The 26,425-nt window shown below is 47.2% G+C and overlaps 1 protein-coding gene and 1 pseudogene across 1 annotated transcript; one reads left to right on the top strand and one right to left on the bottom strand.

Annotated features, from left to right (window-relative positions):
- Positions 1 to 968: 968 nt before the first annotated feature.
- On the top strand, positions 969 to 26,214 carry LOC149345647 (4-vinylphenol methyltransferase 1-like). Its single transcript, XM_089586157.1, has 4 exons — positions 969 to 1,203; positions 12,844 to 13,210; positions 21,594 to 21,753; positions 26,036 to 26,214. Exons 1-4 carry the CDS (start codon positions 1,010 to 1,012, stop codon positions 26,203 to 26,205), a joined length of 891 nt encoding a protein of 296 aa, XP_089442283.1. The 5' UTR covers positions 969 to 1,009; the 3' UTR covers positions 26,206 to 26,214.
- On the bottom strand, positions 6,413 to 9,987 carry LOC149345648 (uncharacterized; annotated as a pseudogene).
- Positions 26,215 to 26,425: the final 211 nt, after the last annotated feature.

Genomic DNA, 26,425 nt, shown 5'->3' with positions numbered 1-26,425 from the left:
TTGGCGAGATCGTGTCTCCCTTCCTGGCACCCCTTTTTATTGGAATTTTATTGCTGACTTTATGAAGTACTATGGTAGCTGTGCCATCTTTATAAATATCTTCCAGTATTTTCCCGTAAGACTCTTTTACACCTGATTCCTCAATGCCTTCTTGACTGATGAGGTTTCAACTGAGTCAAATGCCTTCTCGTAATCATTGAAGGCGATATATATGGGTTGGTTATATTATTAGCAATTCGCTATCTCCTGATTGATAGTGTGAATATCGTCTATTGCCGAGTATCCTTTACGAAAGCCTGCATGATTATTTGGTTTATTGAAGTTTCAGGTTTTCGTGATGTGCTCTCGATTAGCTGTGTAAATACCTTCCAGGCAACGGACAGTAAGCCGATAGGTCTGTAATTTTTCACATTCTTGACGTCTCCTTTCTGATGAATTAAGATAATGTGAGCGTTCTTCCAAGCTTCTGGTACGCTCGAGGTTCTAAGGGATTGCGTAAACAGGGTGGCTAGTTTTTCTAGCCCAATCCCCGCTTCCTCTTCAGCAGCTTCTTTCCCCCTCTGCACTGCTCCTAAGGTTTTCTTTACTTCTTTTTTTTTACTGGCGGGATGTCCCATTGCTATGCGCCACTGTGTCTCCCAGTAAGTGCTGTGGCCGTCATGTCTATGCTTTGCCTTCGTTTCATTTGACTCTGTACTTCTTTAAGTCGTCATCATCATCACCATCAGCCTGGCTACGCCCACTGCAGGGCAAATGCCTCTCCCATGTCTCTCTCATTAACCCTGCCCTTTGCCAGTTGTGGCCACCGTATCCCCGCAAACTTCTTAATCTCATCTGCCCACCTAACCTTCTGCCGCTACCTGCTACGCTTGCCTTCTCTTGGAATCCACTACGTTACCCTTCCAACCTACACAATCAATTTACAAGGTGCTCCCTCGTCTAACAGATGGCAGCCATGACTACTGGAAGTGGTGAAGGCGGCTCCGCTGTTGGCAGCAGCGGCCCTGACATGTACGGTGTCCGGAAGTGCGTGGAGATGTATGACGCAGCAACGGAACCTGTGGCGCACCTCATCGCAGCCATTCTGGACGCTTTCCAGCCAGCGTTTCTCGACGAGAGCGACCTCTACAGTGAACGCGCCACTGCAGAGTGCGAGTCCAAGGAAAGGAGCCAGTTCCTCGACGTCGGCTGTGGTTCTGGCAGGTATGCCGGAGGGGTTTTTGACCGGCCTAGGCTGGCTGTATTTTGGCCCCCCGAATGGCATTCAGCGAGTTTCTTTCTAATAGTGTGGTTGCTTGAAAGACCGCATCGGCTTTGATGAAGGATGGATGCGAGGTTATGTAATGTGAATAGGAAAGAACCGATGGTTGGTTTCAGAAACGCAGTGTATACCAAGAGAAGTAAAGCGTAGCAGGAGGATTGCAGAGAGTCTGGCGGGCGGAAAAGATTAGAAAGTTCCCGGAAATAAAGTGGCCAGAGCTGTCGCAGGACAGCTGCAAGCTCTGTAGGGGGACCGTTTGTCATGGATTTTATGCAGTTCTGCTGGTTACTGTTATGGTGTTATTGCTGAACGGCTTTTTCTTGGTTGCTTTTTGCATGACGGCGAATTAATTCAGGAATAGCCTCGGTCAATAGTTATATTGGGTAAGTTTTTTGATAAAAAAGTGATCTTCAATCGGTAGGCTGCAATCGATTATTAACGACAACCAGGGCCAGTTACCTCAAGCGCGACCGGAAACCACTGAGGTAGCAAGGGTATTTTCAGAAGTGTTTTTTTTTTCTGCAGGCGTGGAGCGCTTATAACGGCCGAAAATTACCTTACGTATGCGAATAAAAAATTGCTGCTTCGCATGTCGGAATCTGCTAAACGACGTAACCATGCTGCCAACTTGAAAACTATATTCGGAAGGACAGAAACTCTGCAAGGCCGTTTCCTTATGTGTGAGTAACGCAGAAAGCAGTAAAACCTTCAGGAAATATTTCACTGAATGTCTTGTTTCTTGAGAAACACACGGGATAGCTCTTTAATGCATCCATGCGCTGTATTCTCAGCTCACAATACAAACCTACTTGCCTACTGCTGCAAGATGGAAATAATTGGACGCTGATAATGAAAGATGGAATAATTTCGTGCAAAAATGTTGGCAGCTGCACTTTGACGCACATTACTGCAATGGGCTGGTGCAACAGCGTGGGATCTAGGGTGGCACGCTAATCTTTATCCACGGCATAGGCCGGGGCTTCCACTTTCTGTAACCATCCGAACACAGGCACGCCGCCAGCACCTCTTGTGATTCATTCATTGTTTATTGTGATTTATTGTTAACTGATTATGATTATCTGCTGTGCTGTCCGAAGGAGAGCACTGCCGGCCTTACGAGAGCCCGCCATTGTTGAATGGCGCTTCCTGAGAGCTTTGCTAAGAGGCACCACTCTCTCCCTGCCGCGCAGAAGGAGATGTCTTAAGTGCAGGCAGTGGAATAAGAGACGGAGGTATTTTGCAGGAGCCGCCAGTCAAAGGCTGGTTGGTTGGTTTATGGGGTTTAACGTCCCAAAGCGACTAAGGCTATGAGAGACGCCGCAGTGGAGGGCTCCGGAATAACTTCTACCACTCGGGGCTTCTTTAACGTGCACTGACATCGCACAGTACACGGGCCTCTAGAATTTCTCCTCCAAAGAAATTCAAGCCGCCGCGGCCGGGATCGAACCCGCGTCTTTCGCGTCAGCAGCCGAGCACCATAACCACTGAGCCACCGCGGCGGCTATATATCCGATACATTATACAAGCGACAAAGTGTCCCGCTCTTTTCTCCTGTAGACAGAGTGCGTAGCCCATTCTACTCTGTGCGGAAGGGGGCGTGCCTCTCTTTAGGCGGAATGAAAGGCTACTAAAGCAGGTGCAGCGGCCGGTTTACTCTTTTTGAAGAGTACCAGTGTTTAAAAAGTAGTTCACGAGACGAAGCTAATATTTCACCGCAACATTTAGGCTAAAACATTTGATTTGTTATGTCACCACCCTCACAACAACCTAACTACGTCCACTGCAGGACTAAGGAGTGCTACTATATCTAAACACGTACCCGTTTCTTGTGCCTGTTTCAGTCAGCCTACCCTGGCTAACTTCTTAACATGGAGCCTACGCTGACTCCATTCAGGCGCACAACCATCAGCCGTCAAATGCTCGAATATTCACTTCCAACCTTGTTAAATTATCTCCATGAGCACGATATAAATATCGAAAGTGCTGGCACCCAAACTCTGAAGAATTTTTTTGCACAAGAGCACGGTGTAAGACATAGCTTAGGTGAGCGAACGCCGCCGCCTGCCGTCGCACGATACTATTGTGCTTCCTTCTCGCTCGACAGATGGCGCTTCCAACTTGCGCCCGCTAGAGTCACTGGAAAAAATTTCAGAGTACCGCAAAGGTCGGAATTTGACTGGCAACACTGAGCGGCCGCTGCCATTTACCTTCCAAGCCGACTGCGTCGCAGGGAGGTCGCCGTGTTGGAAGAGCTTGATATTCGGTGACGTATCGGGTTGAGTGTTCACTGAAGCGCAAATACTTCGTGCTCGGAGACGATGGTTGCTCAGAAGAGAAAAAATATTGTTATTTTGTGCAAAGTAATGCAGCCAGTGGTTGTTTTGCTCCGCGGTTGCGTTTGCTGCAGGAACTGTGCTATGATTGTGAGCAGCGTCTTAGCGCTGCTATCGGGAGCTTGTGCACGCCTTTTTCCCCTTCCGCGGAGCAAGCCACGAAGGAAACATTTCGCCACTCCGAGCAGCAAAGAGACAAAGCTCGTGCTTTTGGGCAGTGAGCATCGTGGACCGCCATGGGACTGCCGTCTCGTTCAAGCAGGACGAAACTACTTGACGTTAGCTTCTTCTTCCCATCCACTCTAGGCTTCTCGAAGTCTTCAGCACAAAAGTGGTCCTGCAAATGTTTGTTGTTCAGTTAAAGAGTGATGCTGGTCACCCGAATGCTGGGCTGCCGAAGTAGGCTCCCAAAACTTTTTCGAGTGAAGCCCTGTTTCAAATATGTGGAACAAGAAAAACATGGAAGACAGCTGTAACAATGAGCTGAAACACCCAAATAAAGAGGCGAAGAAAAAGAATACGTTATAAAGGTTTCTAAGTTTACGCAGTGACACTTAAAATAGCTCATTTTGGACGTAAACACGCATGTCGCCGCAAACACGCAGCTTCATGGATTGCTATCATCTGACCCATTTCTATTTTTCTACCAGTCCCAACACAACTGAACAGAAAGCGGCCGTTATGTGAACGTAAGGCATGCCCGACCATACTTTTATTGACTGCGATCGTCACGGTCCGCGAAAAACAAGTGCCATGGGTCGAATGACTCGAGGCGCGGAAAGATCGTGCGAGTGCTTGGTGCACGTTAGGACGTGGAATTCTCGCGCGATAAATGTGCCTTTGCGTGCCACAAGCACGGAATAGTCGGAAGAGCCGCGTGTGTTGAGTAACAAGCGCGTACACGTGTACCCGCGTCAAGCGGGCAAGCCGCGAACGATCCCTGCGCGACGGTCTTGCTGTGAACTCCTATTTTCTTAGCATCCTATCGCTAACACCACGTGCACTGCGCTTACCTTCTAAAACAGCACCAAAAAGCACAAGCAAGGTGCACTTACGCCGCACAAGCGTGTGTTTTTTGAAGGCTTGAAGTTCTCCCGGCCGATTCTGTGCAACCACGCAGAACGACGCTCTCGGTCATTTTGCCCGGTCGGAATCGAGAAAAAAGTCTTTCCGGACTCAATTCGGTTGCTGCATCCGAAGGCGCAGCAGCCAGGCATGATTTCTTCAGTATCAAACACGAGAGCGACAGTTGCAACACGAGAAACGTCGGGAACCTGCGCTCTTCTCAGCCGGCCCGACCGGCGCTTGGAAGGTATATGGCACCCCATGATCACGTGGTACGGTTGGGCCAATGAGCGCGTCGGCGGCGCGGGGAAAAGAAATGCGGTACTCTGAAATTTTTTCCAGTGACTCTAGCGCCCGCTAAGCGCCCGTAGCGGCGCCGTTCGTGCCTTTAGCACAGCTTCTCCGCATGCAGCTCGAGGAAAACTTGCGGCCCCCAGCTGGTTTTTTAGGCGTTTGTTATACTGTGAATCACCGTTAACTGTTTGAAAAAATTGTCCACAGATCAGGCCAAGCGTAAAGCCCCTTTATCGACGCTCGCGCAAGACGACAGACGACGCTACGGAGAAGCTTTGGTGGAGCGGGAACCAAGTAGAGCACTGCACGGGCCTGAAATTGAGGCCCGAGCCCGGCCCGGGCCCGCGACCTGAAGCCCGAGCCCGGCCCAGGCCCGCGGCTTGAAGCCCGGGCCCGGCCCGGGCCCGCTAAATTATCGCTCTAGTGAGCCCGGCCCGGCCCGTGAATCCCGGAGCGAAGCCCAGCCCGGGTCCGGCCCGGCCCGTTTTACAGTAACTGAACAAGTAGACTGCTACTACACCGATAAGGAACTGGTCGACAAAGGTTCTGAAACCGCAGTTTGGCTTAAAGAAAGTTGGTTCTTTTTAACCCAGAAGAAAGTGATGAAGAGTAGTTCTCGCCAGGCCCGTCTTTTGGAGACTGATCTCGTGTAGGTGGGCAAAGATAAACTCGGAAGTTCCGACAGCCAAATCAAAAGGGCTGCATACACGCGTATTAGCCTACTATGCGTTCCCCCATGATTGTAATCAGTTATATTCTGCCGCCTGCGAAGTATAAATATTAAAGCTACCTAGCAAGCAGTGGGATGACATTTGTTTTTTACTGAACGCGATCTCACAGGTTGAGCTCATAGCCGAACTGGTCACCTTTCAGCAGAAACGAACAGCTAAAAGGCTTGAGTATTTCATGGTATGTGCTTGAAGACCATAAGCGTCCTAAACTAATATGTTCTTCCCTAATACATTTCTAATAGTGTATAGGTATGTTTTGGGAACGCGAATGATCAATGGCCAATTAAGGCCGGTTGAATTTTACTCTTACTGCACCGCGACGTGGAAAGAAGGAAATAAATAAGTCAATGAATAAAGCATAGTTTTTTTTCTCAGCGCGTACTATAACTCATAGCCCAAACGTGTCGCTGCTTCAATGCCGCAGTTCTGCACTTCACTCTGCAATATTGAATGAAAAGTCGGACACCAGCCATTTCTGTACGGACCGAAGCCTGGCTCGGGCCCGCAGCTTTAAGCCCGAGCCCGGCCCGGGCCCGCAACTTCAGGCCCGGGCCCGGCCCAGGCCCGGCAAAACAATCAAGTCCCGGCCCGGCCCGGCCCGCGGGCCGGGCCGGGCCCGGGCTTTCGGGCTGGCCCGAGCCCGTGCAGTGCACTAGAACCAAGCATGCCAGTATTACAATGGTTTCAACTTTTCTCGGTTAACAGTCGCATTTGAAAATCCAGCGGCCACGGTGCAGCGATGGGGAAATGAATGTTTGTGTGTGAAAGCGACTGAACGCATGCCTTAGTGGGGTTATGCGAGAACTGCATGCAATTTCTGTGAGGATGATGAGTGGGTGTTTTCCGCAGCCTAGAAAAAGTTATAACCCAGGTAGAACGTTGTGTGTTTATTTCATACATGAAGCAAAAAGTAGTCACTGCAAACTGGATTACACACAAAATACTTAAATTCTACTGTTGTGCATACAACCAAAATAACAAACAGTTCACTCAGCTCGGCTCCTTGTGGTCAAACAAGTTTGGACATTTTACGCAAGTCCTGGCCTTTTTCAACGTGTTTGCGTTTCATTTGACGGCAGTACTGACGCATACGAAGGCTTATATAATAATGGAGTAGCTTGGCAAGCATGTCCTCTCTGTGGATAGTACAAGGGAAAGTGAAAGTGAACTTCTCTAGTACAGCGTCAACTGTTTTATCGTAGGCATCTCTCAGATTTGCGTTTTTGGAGAAATGCCAGCTTCCATAAAAAGCTGATAGAGGTGCATGTTAGGGTGCGTGAGCCTGCCCCTTGTTTTGCAATTCACTAGCTCAGCTTCGGGCACCTTTGACAAGCCTTTCTCACCCTCCAGTGCTTTCTTGCACGTAGTGCAGGAGGTCTGATTGAAAATTTTCCTGGATACAAAACCTGTGACATAATAAATTATACACTCAACAACACTTGCATCATTGTTATCACACACAAACACTTCGTCGCACTCCCAGCTCCCTTCATCGATTAGGCCGCCAAGCTTCTCTTTCAGCTGCTCCAGCTTGTTTAGCTCCTTCGATGCTGAGCTATTATATGCGTTCTTAAAGTCAGCCAAAGTCACAATGCCGTACTGTTCTTTCTCGGAAGCTGAACAGTTACCAAACCGTGGTGGCTTCAGGAGGGAGTAAAGAGACAGCATACGGTACAGTTGCAAGAACGTTAGGAAAGTTGGATGTTCGTTTTGGCCACCCGCTTGTCGAATAACACCAAAAAAACATTCCAACGGGTCCTGATTCATTTTTCCGGTCAGGACGTACCTGAAATCGCACTTTGTCAACAGGTAGATTGACAGCTCACGAGCAGATTTGAGCGTCACCCTTAACCCTTCCGCAGTTGACCGGCTTAGGAAGAGATCTTGAGGAATTTCTCCTTTTGCAACTTCTTCCTCCCATTCGCCAAGCCAATCAGAGGCACTCTCAAGAACTTTAAGATCATTGCAGTCTATAGTCAGGCCTTCTTCTGGAAAGCGCCGGTTCAGGGCATCAAATAAGTTGTTCATAAAGATTGTGAACTCAACGGTCGGCTCGACATTAAAGAGCCGAGGTGCTCCTCTACGTGCATAAAACAAAATTCCTTTTGCTACGGAATTGCTGAAAATTTGGGTTGCCAATTTCACTCTCATTTTAAGCATGTTAGAAGGATTAACATGGTTGAAAGTCAGTTTTGGGCATACTCTCAGTTCAGTTGCGTTCTTGGTGTCTGCTACAAACAAGGCATCGTAGCAAGACCATTTAATGAACTTTCCGCCTTTCTTCAACACTTTCTTGTCATACAGACGATTGCGTATGCACTTGAAGAGATGAGGCGCATCTGCGAAGACATGCACCTTTCGCGATGAATCCAGTGGGTGCTCAAAGGTATTTACAACATGCCCGAGAGCACCGCTGATTCCAAGCTGTCTCCACATAGCTCTGTTAGTAGAGGCGCCATCACAAACAACTCCATCAACGAGAAGGCCCGCTTCTTCTAAGTGTACAATGCACTGAAGCAGTAGCTGTGCTAGGACCGTCCATTTCGTAGGCCCCTTGGCGGCAAACACAGCCACTGGCTGCAAATATTTTTCCCCGAACGGTGCGAAGGCGAAAACCAGCCCGTGATCAGCTGGCTCATTGCTTTGGTTGTTCTTCTCACCAAAGTCAACAAGACCGGCATATGTCATTTTTCGTGAGTTCACCGTGATGCCCTTTCTAACTTGAATCTCGTCAAGAATAAGGATCCCTCTTCGTTGAAATGGTGTTTTCGAGGCAACTTTCATTTTAAGGGCCTTAAAAAACGCTTCGTCAAAGCCACACTTCAGCCCGACTAAGCTGATGTACTTCCTGATTGTCGAAACGCATGGAAGAGGTAATATTGCATTGCTGCGCAGGAAAGAGTATGCCGCAGGGCTTCGGATGTTTAGCAAAAGGCACAGCAGCAGCCAGTCGTCAGTGTATCGCCTGTTCTTCTTCATAGTGCATTTAGCTGCAGCAATGCACTCCTTTACAAGAAGCAACTGCGCTGCAGGTAAATCCATACTTTCTAGCTTCTCTGCGAGCCCTTCCTCTTTCACTTTTGCGAATTCTTCCTGACAGTTTTTCAACTGTTTCATCAGCAATTTGTTTCGTGCTAAAAGTCGTGCTCGAGACCGCAGTACAGTGGCTTTAGCATGGCGCAACGCGTTGATTCTTTCAAGTTGGGCAGACGGTACACCTTTCCTCAAAGCAGAAAGCCTGATCCGTTGAAGCGGTACCTTTTTCTTTGCCCTTGCCGTTTGGCGGTCAGCATGCAATTGCAGAGTGATGTGGAGGCCACTGCATGGCCGACATATTCCGCCTGCAGGCGATAATAACGGGCATTTGTTATGTCTCCACTTTTTTTGGTTGTCCACATAAGCACATTCGGGCAGCACAGACGGAAAGCTTTTTAAACTTGGTCCGCCGCAGCAAACGTTCACATTGTCAAAAGTTCTTACCATTTTCTCAAGTTCAGATGTTGTTGAGACAGACGGGCTGATTCCAATTGCTGTGCAGTCAACTGGCCTGTCGAAAATGTAGGCTTGGACCGCCATGTCAGAGTTTACGAGCAAGGACTTCTTATTAAATATACAGCAGCTTCCGTCACTGTACACTACGCGAGCATCACTGATCAGAATGTCTTTGATCCCCTCTTCGTCGATCCGATGTACTGCCCACGATGACCTCGGTAGGCACATGTTTGCTACCAAGTCAAATAAGTCCTTGAATGAAGGCTGGTTGAGAGCTTCCATGTCATCGCTGTTTTCGTCTTTGTGGCTCGTGGCTGCGGTCTTCGACACTTCCGCAATATGTGATGAACCCTCAGGTATGCTGATGTAATTCGGAGGACGCGCAGAAGTTGCCACAGGTTTTTCTATCCGCTTCACTCTTTTTCGGGGACTCTTGATCTTCTTGGAAAGGTAACTCGGTGCTCCTTCGAAAATTGAAGGCACAGCGTCCTTTGTTAGGCCGGCTCTTCTATTCCCTGACATCAGAACGTGACCATCTATTTCGGAGGACCACGTTTTTAGAATAAAATGAGGAGCGAAATGCTTCTCACACACACGGTCCGTCCGTTGCAGCACGCGATCTTTGCGCGGGATTGCTCTTCTCCATGCCTCCAACCTCTCGTCGTCATTTGGTGGCTTGAAAAGTGATAACTTTTCTGCACAAGACTTGTAGCCAGTCTTACAAAAAGGCACGAAGCACTTCCCCATGTCACCAGTGCATCAGTGTAGGGTGAAATCGAAGAGCAAGCTTCAAAACAGTGACACCACACCAATAAACACGACTGACACAAAAGCGATACCTGGACGGGAAAAGGCGCGTAAAAGAAGCGCGCGCGAGCGCTTGGAAGTTCCCTAACGGGCCTCAGTTTGGTGCGCCCTCTCTTGAACTGCCGGCCAACTACTGCTCTATCCTCTCCGCTCGGAGCGGCGCCTCTTCGTTGCCGTTCGCTCACCTAGCCTGCTCTTACACCGTGCACAAGAGTGATGGCTTTGGTTGCTATGAATTGTATAGTGATGCTTTTTTTTCTTTCAAGTGTATTATGCTAATCTTGATATGATGAAGATATCTTATTTTTGTGCAAAATAAGACTGAAGTAAAATGCGACCAACTAATTCTTTCTTTTCAGCCAAGAGAATCTTGATTCACTTGCTACGTGCGTATGTTGCCTTAATTATTCTGCTATATATGTAAATGTGCAACTGCTGTATGCCTTGTAAATGGGGGCTCGAACCACGTCAAGTGATATGTTTGCACTTTTGTTCGAGTCCCTTTCGCCTCGACGGAATAAAGTTCAATTTAAATTAAAATCATCCGGCCATCTCACGCTCTGACGACCCTACGCTACATCACCCTTCTGGTGGAATCCAGTTCGTTACCCTTAACGACCACGGTATTCATGTCTTCGAATTCAAGCTCTGTAACTTGAGTTATGCCAAATTTAGCGCTGGATGGCAATTCGGCACGAACGTTCACTGCATCTGCAGCACTCACACACTTTGTAACATGCGATTATAACCCATCTTATTGCAGTAAACATTGGTCCAGCATTATCTGAATGAATGAACGGATGAAATTCTTTTAGAATTGCTGGTACGGGGCTGCTGCAGACACCAATAATCTGGAAACCTTGCGGAGTAATAATTGCTGTTTCTTTTCAAGTTGGTCATAGAACTAACAACATTTCTGTTATTTACACGCTCCTTCGCGTACATGAGTAACAGCCGAAATTAAAGAGGCAAATGAACTTTTAGTAAGTAGGTCATTAAACAATCAGCGTTCAGTGCCCACATGGCGTATAGCTTTCTGAAGAAGGAAAATGCAGTTAATATTAGTAGCAGCAGTAGTTCTCCAAACTATCGAAAAGTAATTCAGGTGGCGATATAACAAATTACTAATATCAGCAGCTCACTGTTTGAAGAAGGCGCTTAACAATGACCAAACTCCCAGGAGCGTCAGATAGCTTGCCTGCCAAAGAAACTGCATGTTTGAGAAGCACCGAGTGCAATGTAATTTTGCTTGATAGTATTCTTCTTCCCCGGCTGAACCAAACGCGCTTCAGTTTTTTTCATGTCAATTATTACACCATTAAATATTTGCGCATCACGTTGATTATTCAACCAACACTGCCTGTTCTACTGGCGTTGGGCGACGCTATACAACACTTTTCGAAAAAATGCCACAAAATATCTAGGCTTCTTTGAGACAAAATCAGCGGTTCGTTAAGGCCCAAGCAACGAACGCGTCGGATAAAAGTTATCAGCTTATACATTTCGTCCCTATTCGACCCTACAGTGCAAAAATATAGAAAACTGATGCAAAAAATATGATTACCTGTTAATTTAAAGAGCAAATTACGATAATACGCGAGTATCTTAGCACGATAAAATAGTTTAAGTACTCTGGTGCATCAAATAAACTGATTCGAAATATTGAAGTTGTTCCATCATGTTCTTTTACAAAACTGGCATTATAAAATTTGAAGCTACTCTGCCAAAAGCTCACCCCAATAGGGTTAGCTATTCCAAGGCGTTATATCTCATGAGGTCTCCGGCATCTTTGGAAAAAGCCGTTTCTCTAATATTGCGAGCTACTGTGAGCAGAACTGAAAACTGTTAATCCGCTTATATATCACTGTGCTACGTACGTGATAGGCCAGCATGTGCAGAAATAAAGGCTGTTTAATTGCGGAGCAAACGTCAGTTAATGATCCCGTAGCTGCAATCAAGATGAGCAAACGGACTTGGACAGAGCTGGTAATGCGAAGGGAAGACAGTGGTCCTTCAAAGGAGCGTACTGGGTTCCAAGAGTGGGCAAATGCATCAGGGGTCGTAAGAAAGCCGCGAGAGTCGAGGAAGTTAGGAAGTTTGCGAGGATAAGTTGGCCCCGGCTGCCATAGTAGAAGTTTAATTGGAGATCAGACGCAGCGGGCCGGCTTCGCGCACTTTCGCGGGACATCACGCTTGCCGTGTGGGATTCCGGCCAATTTTGCAATTCACGTTTAAAATCCTTGGACACAGATCTGAAGCTCCGGCTTCCATCAGTCCTACCACGACGTGAAGAAACTTTGCTGTGTCGCCTCGGGCTTAGTGTAGCTTTCATCAACCATTACTTTTTTTTAATCGGTATGGCTGATAGCCCTGCATGTGCCATCTTCGGGTATGACGAGACTATAACCCACATTCTTTGTGACTGACCTGACTATACCGCCGAAAGGCAGTCTCTCAGCCGTGCGCTGGAGCGCCTAGATCCACGCCCACTGACGGAAATGAAGATTCTCGGCCACTGACCGCGGCGATCGTAGGCGGTGAAGGCCTGGAGGGCACTGCTCCGCTTCTTGCGAACTTCTGGCTTTCACGATAGGCTGTGACTTCAGCGAACACTGACTTTTTAGAGTGGCTTCAGTTTTATGCTACTCTCTTTTCTCTTCCCTTTTTAACTCTTCACTCATTTCCCCCCGTGTAGGATAGCAAACCGATTATTCTTCCGGTTAACCTCCCTACCTTTCCTCTTCTACCTCCTCCTCTGGGGGAGAGACTTTTATGCTACAGTTGACGTAGTTAGATTGATGAGTATGAGGATACTGAGTGCGAGGAATTTTAGCGCTGCAAATAAGCCTGTAACTTGCAGCTTCACCGCACGGTACCTTCTGCCGCACGTGCCATCCTGGTGCAAGCGGCTGGTGACGGCTGACAAATCGGAGACCATGCTTCAGTTTGCGCGGGAAAATCGCTCGCATCCGCTGATCGACTACCGGGCCTTGGATCTGCTGGCCGACGGCAGCGTGGCGCAGTTCGTGAAGGACCACGGCCGCTTCCAGAGGGTCTACTCCTTCATGGCCCTCCACTGGATGGCCGACCAGCGACATGCGGTGAAAAACATCGCGACGCTGATGGCGCCCGGAGGGGAATGCCTCCTCGTCTTCTCGAAGAGACTGAACGCGCACAGAGTCCTCATGGCAGTGAAGAGCTCACCGCAGTGGAGCAAGTACTCACAAGTAAGCCTCCGGAGTTGGTGCGCATTTCATGCCAGTACGCTGAACCAAGTGGGACACTCCAATAGACCCCAGAGCATTATTGCGAGCGTACGTTTTGCGGGGACAGTTGTGTGCGACCCTTTACTTAGATTATGGCATTAGTTTTACTTTGTCGTAACGCGTACCACAAAGGGGTTTACAGCGCAGACAGACAAACACAGCAAGAAACAAAGTGACAGAGCAGAGCGATGTTCTGTCACTTTTTTTCTTCTTGTGTTCGTCCGTCTGCGCTGTAAACCCCTTTCGGTATGCACCAACTAGCCTGCAAAAACACTATCGTACCACAAATGACCACGGTGCGAAAGCTCGTTTAGCTGCTTCGGCTTCTCGTCGTTTCAGCAGTTGTTTTCTCGTTGTTCTTCTGTTTCTTGAGCACGTTAGAACCTCTTTCTTGCATTCTTCCTAGCTTGCTTGGCGGTCGCCTTAGAGTGAACTGTTCAGAAGCAGTACGGCAACTAGATTCAGATATAGACTCATGGACGGTGTCTTCCATGGCGAGACTCCTCGAGGAGCGCGGCACAACCGGCTCCTCCTGGCTGCGGTGGAGAGAGCAAGCTGACATCACACGTCGCCATAGCAACGGAAAGGCTGACGTCACACCATCTGTTAGACGCGGCGGCGGCTCCTCGAGGAGCAGGGGGTCCACGGACCACGGGACGAGAGGTTAGACCTGGTGCTGTATTGCTTTCGCAATTAAACTATGCAATGTTTACTATACCCTGTGGAAATCCCAAACCTTGAAACAGCTGGGCGCGAAGCCATTCGCCAGCCTCCTCGTCGTGTACTGCACAAAGGAGAACTGACGCCGATGTACAGAGTAGCGCGGCTTTAGCTTCGCCAACTTCGCTTTGTCCGGGTCACGTTACTATCCGCCTACTCCCTCGTAGCGCTGGCTGTGCTCCTCATTCGCCCCCCATGCAACGTCGTGGTCACGTGGTGAAGCGAGGCAAGCGTGCACTGCGATGTGCGCGCGTTACCTAATCCCCGCACTGCCGACGACCGCCTCCCGCGCCAGTGCAGTAGTGCTATCCTAAAGTTTAGGCACTGTTACCGTTTTCGAAAGAGTAGAGCGGCTACTCCTTTATATCTTCGCTTAAAGAGTGAAACGCCTCCCCTGCAAGAGGGTAAAACGGCCTGTTGGCAGGATGTGTATTTTCTTCGCGTGTTTCCGCGGTGTTTACGGCTGCCGGTAAACACATGGCGTCGGTAGCACACGTAAATAAGGAGTCGTTATATTGATGATTTTTTCGGGTTTAACGTCTCAAAACGACAAAGGCTATGAGGGGCGCCGTAGTTGAGGGCTCTAGATAATTTCGACCATCTTGGGTTACAGCTGAACGGTAGGTCAAATAATTTGATCACCCTGCGGGTGTCCTTCCCATTTTCGTACATTCGTTTCAAAAAAAGCAACCTTTCAAAGTAAAAAAGCTTCAGAGAAACTAGAGACACATCGGTTCCTGGAAAACACTTCCGCCAAATGCCCGTAAACCTCCGCCATTCTCCGCGAAGCATCAGTTTGAAATCGTCATATTTCAGTTCGGCTACAGCAAGAATGCTCGAAGTGAGCGGAAGTGAAGCTACAACAGGATTTATAATGCAAAGAATTATATGGTAGGACGCCAATAGACGGTATACAAAACTGCTTGGAGATATGACAGCACCGCGCCCACAGCTTTCGGTTGCCATCTTGGTTTGGTCCAGCAAGTGCGCGCCTTGCTAGCGTGCTTTTTCAGTATCTGTGAGACCATCATCAATCTCAGGAGTAGAATTTCGAAATCGAAGCTTCAGCCGCTGCAATGTTTATGCCCCCGGTCTTTGTTCCTAATGTTGGTCGTTAATTTTTAGTAACAGCGCCGGCATGCTACTACCATGGCCTCTGTTAGATTCAAGTTTGCCGCTGATAATGGCATGAATGAATCGGCACCGGGAAGTGCGTAGAAAAGTATAACTTTGTGCTGTTGTCAATATACCGTATTCACTCGCATATAGGTCTCCCACGAACATAGGTTGAACCCTATATATTGGGCTCGCCGAGAAATAAAAAAAATATTATTAGAATATTAGTCGACCCATATCTTTTGAAAAACATGCACTTACGACGTAAGACAAGCGCTCACTTCATCTGACTTTAATCTCTGAAAAGCGAGAAAATATACAGAAACCTAGGCATGCGCGAATGAAACCTGATGAGCAATCAACAGAACCGTTCAAGATATGAAATCTCAGCTTTAAAAAGGTTCACAGATGTATCACTGACAACTTTTTCCTCTTTTTCTTATGTGGTACGCCTCCAAAACCTCCCGTGCCTTACTATCACCACTCCTGCCCAGAACGCCAAAATACATTGTTTCCTAAGCTTTCTACCACGATAAGGCCACGGAAATAAGAGAAAGAGCAAATGCGGGTGCCCACAGCAGTTCACTGTGTGCACCCGCATGATGATGATGAAGACCTCCGTCACGAATATAGGTCGAGGTTCTTTGGTCACGAATATAGGTCGATAACTAATTATGGGCAACATTTCTGAAAAAAAAGGTCGCCCTATATGCGAGTAAATACGGTAATGTGCTTCGGTTCAACCGTCTCGTACTATCATCCCTGCTTTATTTTCAAGTGGGCAATGTCCGCCTGGTAGGGTAGAGAGGACTTATATTGTGCGGCGTGCATGCATGCGTTGCATGGAGGAACTTATGTTGCACTGCGAAATTTTGAGTGCTCCGGCATTATCAGCCGTGTGCACAGCAGTGTAAAACCCACTGGCACAACGCAACGACACAACGCAAGCTGTGTATTACGCCGTCCCTTTAACTGCAATGTGCGATGCGCAGTACAGCTTTCCAACAGCACCATTACAGAGCCAGGCTGGGTTCCCGGTATTGATTTTATATTAATTCGAAAGCCTTTAATGCCTCATCGTTGTAAGCAGCAGTTGTCGACAGAAAATGTCACGCTTTTCAATTGGTCGAAACGACCGTGACGTCACAGTGCGCGAATTTCAAAAGGGGCCAATTGTACTTTGCCTAGTAACCATGCAACCAATTGAAGGGATCGTATAGTGATGCTCCAATTAAGTGGGACTGAGCTTAGTTAATTGCTTAATTACCCAATTAGCCTAATTAACTTTTCTAGTCAGGCCATATAAATAAAGAAAACGGAGTAGGAAATTGGTCGAGCTCGGGATTCGAACCCCGGTCTTCGGCGTGCGAGACGAGCATGCTATCCACTCGGCCATGCCAGCTCGATGGTTTGGTATGAACAAAGGCGCGTTTAGTGAATACGGTGTCTTCGCTCACTGCATTCCTCCTCCCTTCCCTTCCGGAGAGATTTAGGTGTCCACCGAGATATGAGAGACAGATACATTTCCTTTCCTCAAAAACGAATTTACCGACGAGCGAGGCGTAGAACCGAATGGGCAATGGCGTTCTATAGACTCCCTGGCAGCGTTGCAAGATGCTGTCGCGTTCCACTCTTAGAGGCGAAGCTTAACATCTTAACCACACATCAGTGACCACACTTTAGGTAAAAAAAGTGCCCCCTGAATTTTGACGGGTGTTCACCGAGATATGTGAGACAGTTACTGCGTAATTTCCTTTCCTCAAATAAAATTTTCATTTCCTTCATTACGGGCGCTCTTTGTCTTCTTTCACTCCCACTTCCTCCCTTCCTCTACGGTGCGGTTCACCTAGAGGGAAAGCTGGCGGCGCTGCACTTCAGCCAACATGGACGCTCAAAGCATCATGGGGCGGTGAGCTACTTGTTGCGGCACAGTCGTAGTTTTTCGGGAACACAGAGTGGCAGTACTAAGGCGTTTCATTCCGAAAACGTAGTTCGTGTGTGCGCAGACGACTTTCGCGCGAACGCAGTGTGCAAAAGCCATAGTAGTGAAGACGCGACGACACACGACGCCAATAAAAGGTTTTACTCTTCCGAAATGCCATTAAAAAACCTCTTAAAGTATCTAAACAACAACATTTTTTTTGAAAACATATTTACTTTTAAAAGTGCGCCTGTTAATTACGAAATATTAGTTTTTTTAGTGTTCATCACTTGGCCAATAGGAAAGCTAGTCATGTCTTATTTTAGGCAAACTTTGCACTTAAATGCTTTTCTGCTCGTTTGTTGCAATCATTAGACAAGATATTGAATGTTAGGACGTTTGTAGCTATCAAACAGCTTTATTTTTTTATTATTTTTTGGCCAAAAGTTACAGTTCCGCAACAAGTAGCTCACCGCCCCATGATGCTTTGAGCGCCCATGGTGGCTGAGGTGGTCACGTGGGGTCTCCATGCAAACTCCCATAGACGGCTTGCCAGCTTTCCCTCTAGGTAGGTTCAGGTGTCCACCGTGATGACAGAGAATTACTGCGCCATTTCCTTTCCTCAAAAAGCGTTGCGTTCAAAGGGCAAGGCATCGCGCCGAACGGGTGGTGGCGTTCCGTGGACTCCCTGGCAGCGCTACAACACGCTGTCGCGTTCCACTCCTAAAAGCGAAGCTTAAGCGTCATTAATTAGCAGTTAATTAGTATTCAGGCATTAATCAGTAATTAACCATTAATTAGTGATTTGTCATCACTTAGTAATTAGTACTCAATTATATGTGACGCCACCAGTGCCACAGAAGCAGCGAAAGTGGTTCGGAAGACGCTTTCGCCTCTACCCACTTTAGACAGCCAAAGTGCCCCCTGAATTTTTTCTTAGCTTCTAGCACCACACTTTAAAACAGGTGGAAGGCGTGTGGGGTAGATATTGCACTGTTGACAGTCGATAAAGCAGACGTATATTGTTTGCAATACCACAAGCAAAGTCGCTCACCTTTTGTTTTATTTTCCGATACTTGCGATATTGTAGCGACCCTTCCTGTTGTCCTGAAAAACGCGCTTGACAAAAGAAACAGCCTTAATTTCTCGAACAAACTTGCATCGCGTGGATATCGACTGTAGCAAGCCTGAAGAAATAAAAAAATCAGGGGGCACTCTGGCTCTCTAAAGTGCTGTAAGGCGAAAGCCTTTCCGGGCTCACTGTTTGGCATTGACTGCGAGAGTATTTCTCCTGTACTAGTGCTTTATTTGACTACACACTTTGACTACACATTACAACTACACACTTTGACTGCCGACTTTGACAGCTTCTTTAGCACGACTGTCTGTCTCTGCTTCCATGAGTTTGGTTGTATCCATGGCTCTGTTAGCAGTAATGAGGTGTGTAATATGGTCACCCACGGACGCCTTCCTCCCCCTGTCGGAGCGGACGCAAACTATTTTATTAGTTGTCGTTTGCTCCAAAAGGGGTCATCAGGCATCCGTGGGTTACCTCATTACTTCGAATCCGCGCACCGTGACGTCATAACCGTTTAGAGGAACTGAAAAGCGTGACACCTCTGCTGACAACCTTCTGTCGATAACGATGAGGCATTATAGGCTTTCGCCTTAAAAACTACAAGGGCGATTACGATAATCCCTAATGCGAAATTTAGGCGCAGCTTTGTCTGCTTCGGCAGCTCGTACGGCCGCGTCCTCTCGAAGGCGCCGCCGACGAGGACAACCCATCGCGTGCAGCACATTTCACAGCTCCAGAGCGGACCGTGGCACGATTGCGAAGAGGTAGCGCGTGGGAGCGTGCCGTCACAGACAGACCTCGTGCAGTAGCGACGGACGACGGCCCACGTGCCGCGCACCACTCTGGCTCATCTATGAGCGATCGGCGGTAATCACGTCGGCTCGGTTGCATCAATGGTGGCAACGAACCCACAAACGGGCACTTAAAGGTGCACTGAAGAGGAATCTGAACTTGTCTTTTTGCCGCTGGAACTCGATCTACACGTTTCTAGCATTCTTAGAAACTGCGACTTATTGCCCTGTATGGCCGATTTCCCTAATTAAATCGAATTAACGGCCGGCTCCCACCCTTTTTTTTGAATTCTGCCTCGTACGGTGGGCGGTGTCGACCAACGCGTGGAGTGCCTTTCACCCAGTCCCGTGGCGGCTTGCCGCCCTGCCATCGGCGGAGTAATACGTAGTAGTCCGTAGTAGCAAATAGTCCGCGCGTATTTTTATTTCCGTGGGCTTATTTTGCGGCTATATTATCTGCGAATGAAACTATTTATTCATGGAAACCTAAAAAACAAAATAAAGCGAAAGCAAAGCCTCCACGGAGCTGGCTGAAAGGAACTTCACGCGTTGGTCGACTCCGCCCATCGTACGAGGCAGAATTCAAAAAAAAGAGCGGGACCCGGCCGTTAATTCGATTTAATTAGGGAAATCGGCCATACAGGGCAATAAGTTGCAGTTTCTAAGAATGCTAGGAACGTGCAGATTGAGTTCCAGCGGCAAAAAGACAAGTTCAGAATCCTCTTCAGTGCACCTTTAAGAGCGGCGCTCTAAACTATACATACGTACATCACTTTTTTTTTTTTTTTGCAAAGTGTTTATCGCCGCATTAACGCTCCCAAGATGCGGGCGGTCGCACGACACTAACGGAAAAGTTGGGATAGCATCATGCGACAAATGCACGGTCAAGAGAGTTTTGCTGGTTCTTGTCAAAATAGGTGTAGTAGAGATAAATTCAACAACTGATTGGGTAAATAACTAAGCTGTAATCGACTATGGTTCTTTGAGTATACTATCGCACGACACTTTCGACCCGATCAATAGAGGTTTGTAGCGGCGCCCACCAAATGCGCTGCCGATAAATCAATGAAAGCTCTTTGCGGCTCGACTACATGCTTAAGAAACCCCGGTGTACGCCGGCGGAAAAAAAATTGCACCCGTCTAATTCGTCGTTCAAATCAGACTCGATATGCTTGCGTCCGATCGATCATGCACTCCCGCAGAGTTACTAAACGCGCGAAATTGGCTCCCCTTCTCATCAAAGAGAAGAAATAGTCTGGTACGTGTCATTTATTTCAAAAACAAATCACCTGTAAAACTTTGTGAATAATCAGCACAAAAGGCGAGAGCTGAAATCTGGTCTGCGGGCGCAGATTCGATACCTCGCATTGCATTTCGTGTCATTAAAACGTTCGCACGCATCAAGAAAACAGTGAACGAGATGCTGAGACGTCTACTTGGGTCTCTTGGCTTCCATGTTCATCGAGCGGGCTCCTTGTACAGGCCGTGTTTTAGTTCTTGGTGCTCCGTTAACTTTTATCGTTGTGTGCCATCTACTGAGGCACTTTCACCTTCACTGCGACACTTACATGTACGTAAACTCGTGTTTCTAAATTTTCGTGAAAATTCATTTCATCGACTGGTCATTCACCTGGTCCACGCGAGGAAAGGCCAGTCGGTCCACCCGAACCGACCATCCGTGCATGGAGGAAAGGTCTGCGAATTTTAACGCCAGCGTTAAGGGTCCCATTCAGCCGAGAAAGCGTTGTAGTTTTTGGCGTTGGCATCGACGTGTCTGGCCGCCGAGTCTGGCGTCGCCGGGACTAGTTGTGTATCGTGACGTCATAACCGCATGACCTCGCGCGGGTAAATCAAACACCTACCCCACAGCGATTCACACTACAACAGTGACGACGTCACTACACATTTCCTCATTTGTCTACAGGGTCGTGACGGCATTCGACAGCCATTACTCAGTGCCTTTCAGCAAAGAAAAGCAAATGCGCATAATGGTCTAGCGTTGACTCGCACCGCTGTCCCTTGGGTCTTGAGCCAAGCACGCTGCCCCTCGACCACTGAGGAACGATTAATCGACTTAGTTAAAAGGAGACCTTGTGCGTCTTGTTTTAAATAAGGAAATAACTACAGCAAAAACAAGACTAAAAATAATATAAAAAATTTCCGGGTACTTTGAAGACCTCAAGTGCGCGAGGCGAAAGCCTTTCCACCCAACTTTGAACGATTAGTCAGTACCCATAAGTAACTAGTCATGATTAATTAGTTGATGACTGGTTAATGACTAATTCGTCATGACTTAGATGACTAACTGGTCGTGACTGGTTGATAACTAACTGGTCATAATTGGTTAATGACTAACCACTCATGACTAATTAGTTGATGACTTGTTGATGACTAGTTAGTCAGGACTAATTAGTATGACTGGTTAATGAGTAGTTAGCCATGACTTGTGACTAGTAATGACTAGTTATGACTCACTTGAGATGTAACGGACGCACGGACAGAGTAATGGCCGCCAGTATGAGACATTAACGGCTTTCGCCTTAATAAATGACAAACACGAGCTAAGAGAAGGAGCCCTGTCCGTGTCTACTAAGTGGTATGCAAAGGGGCCCCAAGCCGCTGCGTTAGCGCTGTCTATCGTCATAGGCTAAAAGGCGGAGCTCGAATGTCGGTCGAATTTTTCTTCAGCGCTGTGCTTTTTCTTTTTGCACTCAACAGCTGTTGGAGGACGTGCTTCCAGAAACCACCCAGATGGAGGATACTGTGTCGGTGCGAGCTTACGCCGCCCAGCTCGTCCATGCTGCAGGGCTGACTCCGCTGGCCTGCGAAGTTTTCCGTATTTCTGCGCCAGGCGGATTCAAGAACGACTCGGCAGGTGGTAAGTGCGGCTGACTAGAAGTTTGCGAGTGACATTTCGTTATGTATTAGAGGGACCCCATGAACAACTCTAAATTATTCCAGTAAAGATGGATTGCTGAGCTCTTCGGGATTGTGGTGATGTTTTTTGCGTGTCAAAAATAGTAATTTTACTGCTGCGAAAATTTGATTTCGGGAGAAACTATTTTTCTCACTGCACTTGAACGAAAGTCGTGACGTCCAGACCGAATTAGCTCCGTGATTGTCATTTTAAATTGAACGGCACTGTGACCTAGCCTGAAAGATCTGCATGCGGAAATCGCTCTTGACGTCACAGCAGTTTTCTGATGAAACTGGCTGTGCTGACATCTGTAACTGAAGGCCTGAACTTTAATACCATTTAATACCTTCATCTACGTTGAGATAAATTTATTTTTCATTAGAAAACAGTGATATATCTGTACAAAAAATGGGAGAAAGTTTTATAAACGTGCGAAAGCAGAATTATTTTATTTTATTCAATACTGCCAGCCTCCATTTGGTGGCCAAGGCAGGAGTGGTACAAGGGTACATCGTACATCGCGACAAAACAAAGCAAGTAAAAATGCGAATAAAGAAGCAAAAGCTAACACACAGGGTTTTATAGAAAGACAAAGAGCAAGGTTAAATGCACTCGGTTACCCAAACATACAAAAGAAAGCAAACAAAAGAGCATGAATGAATACGCTGCGCTTAAAATGACGATATGACAGCAGATAAAAAAGACTTCTGATCTGTCAAACGGACCACGTCACACGGAAGCCCGTTCCATTCCAATATCGTTCTTGGAAAAAAAGAAAACTGATACGCTTTCGTTCGGCACCGTGGCACCATGATTGTCAAATTGTGTTTATTGCGCGTTGCGTGAAAACCGTCTCAGAAACGACCGCATGAAAAGACACGGCACGAGCAGCACGCATCCATCGCCGCCGCGCGAATTCTCACTTGATTCCGACGCCGATGACTCTCGTACGTTGTGAGCGGGGATGGCGTAGAGCGCCGATGACGTGGTGAGAACGGGAGCATCAGCCAAGGGGGGCTCTAGAAGTGCAGAGAATGTGGTAGGATGGAGGCACCGTCGGCAGTGATGGCACAAACATCTCAAGATCTTGCTCAGGGTCAGCCCTGGAAACGTGTTTCCGCACTAATATGTCTCCAGTGTCATTTTACCGCTCAATGAAAGCGTGTACAACGCGTATGCTACGAAAGGAGGAGGCGTCTCAAGGTAGAGATATCGCGTCACTATATTTGTTAGCTTTCCCAGCGCTTGATTTTAACTTATTTCATAAGTTTTTGTGGCGTATCATTAATGTGTACTGCGCAGAGTTTTTATTCCCGCAGCGCTGCAATGAATGTTTCTATCGTTATATGTGTTGATATTTCTTTCCTCCCCGCTTTATTTAGACTGCTAACATTACCCGCTTTTAACTCTGCACCGCAAGAGACTGCACAGCTTATAAAGCTTAGCACACAGAGATAAAAACGCAAAGACTGCCTATAGACGCCCCGGCGTATGATGTTAGTTTATATCTTCCTGCTTCTTGTTCAAGCAGTCAATAAGATACATGATACAGGTCAATAAGATACATGAAAAGCTTAAATACGGTTAATCCTACAATAAAGCTGTGTCGTTCCCAATTCCCATGATCTTGTTGACAATAACAAATTTGTATCTAGAAAACGGCTTTCCGTTCTGTTTTTCTCCAGTATGACAGCCTTGGGTCTCACGCCATTTCCCTCAGTTCATCGTATTGAATGATTAAATTCTAACACATCCTCTATTTACGTGTACTGTGCAGCACGCTTCGACGATCAAACTCTTCTCGAGCCTTACCTAGCGAAAATTTGGGAGAACTTTATACATATCTCAGCGCATGCCGCTGGTACGCTCGGGTATGAACCCAAGGATCATCATGTCTTCAACAAGGCTCTTTCTTGTGGTACTTGGTTGCTCATAGTGACGAAGAACTATTTAAGTGCAAAAGTGATGATGATGTGGGTGGGACAGCACACAGGCGCTGTATCGTCTCCCTCTCACGTCGCCATATTTTTTCGGTAAAGAAAGCTTTTCGTTAATATCATATCTTTTGCACGAAACGCGGGAGAAAATTTCAAGCGCCCCAGCGTTCTCACTATTTTTCCCGCCCCTGTGCATGACTGTCTTTACCAGAAGTAACCAGGCAGTGGGGTTTACTTCTTAGTAGTACAGCGGAGCGCTTACGGTCCCATTAAAGTCCAAGTATCCATAAAGTTGAGGCCAATGGCTTCCTTTATATTATCCATACGCATATTTAGAGGTTGGGGTGTGGCCATGCCATAAGTGGTCCAGTACACGACCCAGTTGCCTGGCTAGTTTTTTTCAAAAGTGGTACGTTGACTGAGAAATCTGTACCATTCAAAAAATTCAAAACTTTTAACAAAAACCTTTAATGAAAACGCTAGTGTATTTGCAGACGGTTTTTTTTTCCGCGTACCACAGAAATTTGAAACTCACTCCCTGTCTCTATTTACAAATTGAATTTGAAGAAATTTTTATGTTCTCCTGAATATAATTGTTGTAAGATTATTAAATTTCATTTTACTTTCAACGCATTTCTAGAAGCGTTGAAAGTGATTCCGCCTTATTTACAGGGTCGGTTCTGAAAGTAGTAGGACTGGTTTTTTCCTGGGCGAACGGGCGGACTTAAGGTTGTCTGCGCTCGGAGGATTGGTGAAAGGGGATATTGGGAACGCTGGGGAAAATCGGCAGTCTGCTCTCGGCCGTTGAAGAGAGCAGGTCGCTTGTACTGTGGACCCCTGTCGAAACGCCTCGTCACGCAGAATCATGGAGTGTTTACTGGAGCAGCGATCCGCGATAAAATTTTGTGTAAAGCTTGGTAAAACGGGCAAAGAGACTCATGACATGATTATGGAGGCCTACGGGGATGCTGCCATGGGTAGATCAGGTGTTTGTGAGTGGCTCAAGTTGTTCTAAGAAGGTAGAGAAAGAGTGTAAGACGACGACCGCTCCGGACGCTCATCGACCAGCAGACCAAAGAAAATGTGTCGTGATGAAAAATTTACTTAACAGTGATCGCAGGATGAGTATCAGAATGATTGCTAATGACTTTAACATTCCTGAAATCCAGGTTTTTAAGGTCGTGACAGAAAACTTAGCCATCAGGAAAGTGTGCGCGAAGTTGGTATCGAGAGTGTTGTCAGAGGAGCAAAAGGCCAGCCGGAAAGCGATCTGCCAGGATCTTCTTCATCACGTGAATGAGGACCCCGATTTTTTTGATAACGTAGTGACCTGTTACGCGATGTGGGTATTTGAATACGACACGGAGAGCAAGAGGCAGAGGTCAGAATGGCCCACTCCTTCTTCCCCATGCCCCAAGAAAGCGCGATAGAGCAAATCGAAGGAAACGTCCGTGCTCATTTGCCGTTTTGATCGACATGGAGTCATCCACAAAGAGTTCATACCACCCAGACAAACAGTTAATGCAGTTTTTCGCGTGGAAGCCCTCAGAAGACTGCGAAAACGCATTGTTCGTGTCCGCCCAGCCATCGCCAACAAATGGCGGCTGCACCATTACAACGCGCCGAGCCACACAGGGTTCCTCGTAATGGAGTATCTTGCCTAGCACAAGGTGGCAACGCTGCCTCGGCCCCCCTAGAGCCCCGACTGGTCCCCGCCAGACTTTTTTCTATTCCCGAGAATAAAGTCGACGCTCAAGGAGAAGCATCACGGATCGGTAGAGGCGGTTCAACAGGCCGTGACGAGGGAGCTAAACAGCATTCCAGGCCAGGCGTTCCTGGAGGCGTACGAAAACTGGAAAACTCATTAGCAGCAGTGTGCAGATGCGGAAGGGTGCTCTTTTGAAAAAGACTAATCATTTGTACTATTATCATGAATAAAATTTAGAAAAAAAAATCAGTCCTACTACTTTCAGAACAGACCCTGTATTTGGGTCTGTTTTTTTTTTGTCCTCTATTTCACAACTTGATAAGAGACAGCATTATGCAAAATAAGTATAAGTTTTGAAATCGAAGTGGTGCACCTCTAATAATATTTCGAACGCTTGCATAAATGGAGAATGTTATCGGAGCCCATCCAAGAGCTCTTCTACCTCCAAATTATACGACGACTTCCTTAATTACCAGTAACCAAAAATTTACTCCTACTGGATGAAACTCCGCAAATTAGCATAAAAAAATTACAAACGCACTGAGCAAAACAATGAGTGATGCACGTGCTTCCCTTCACAACCATTTTTTTTTTTCAGATCTATTCACTCTTATGAATCCAATCCACGAGAAGCTGAACGATGGTGAAAAGGAGGAACTTCGGAAATTCACCCACCGCGCCCTGGAAGACGTCAGGAAGAGCGGCATCGGCTCTCAGAATAGCACCCGTGACACGATTGTAATTCACGCTAGCAAGCCCCAAAATTGAGCCTCATTTACCCATTCCGTGCTACGCGCCGTAATTCAAAGTGAGCTCTGCAATGAATAACCAAATCTTCTATGCCATTTTTGTTGTGGCGCCATAGATTTCTCGCTCACAACTTGTCTGCACCCGACGGTTCTATAAAATGTGGTTTGTGGTACAAAGTTTCCGATTCATTATTTCTCTCCGTGCGGCCTAACAGGACATCGCGTGCGGTCTAACAGGA

Source organism: Amblyomma mixtum, chromosome 4, assembly GCF_055824585.1.
Source record: "Amblyomma mixtum isolate Tamu chromosome 4, ASM5582458v1, whole genome shotgun sequence".
In the NCBI taxonomy this organism is placed as follows: Eukaryota; Metazoa; Arthropoda; class Arachnida; order Ixodida; family Ixodidae; genus Amblyomma; species Amblyomma mixtum.
This window is presented reverse-complemented; position numbering and strand designations above follow the sequence as displayed.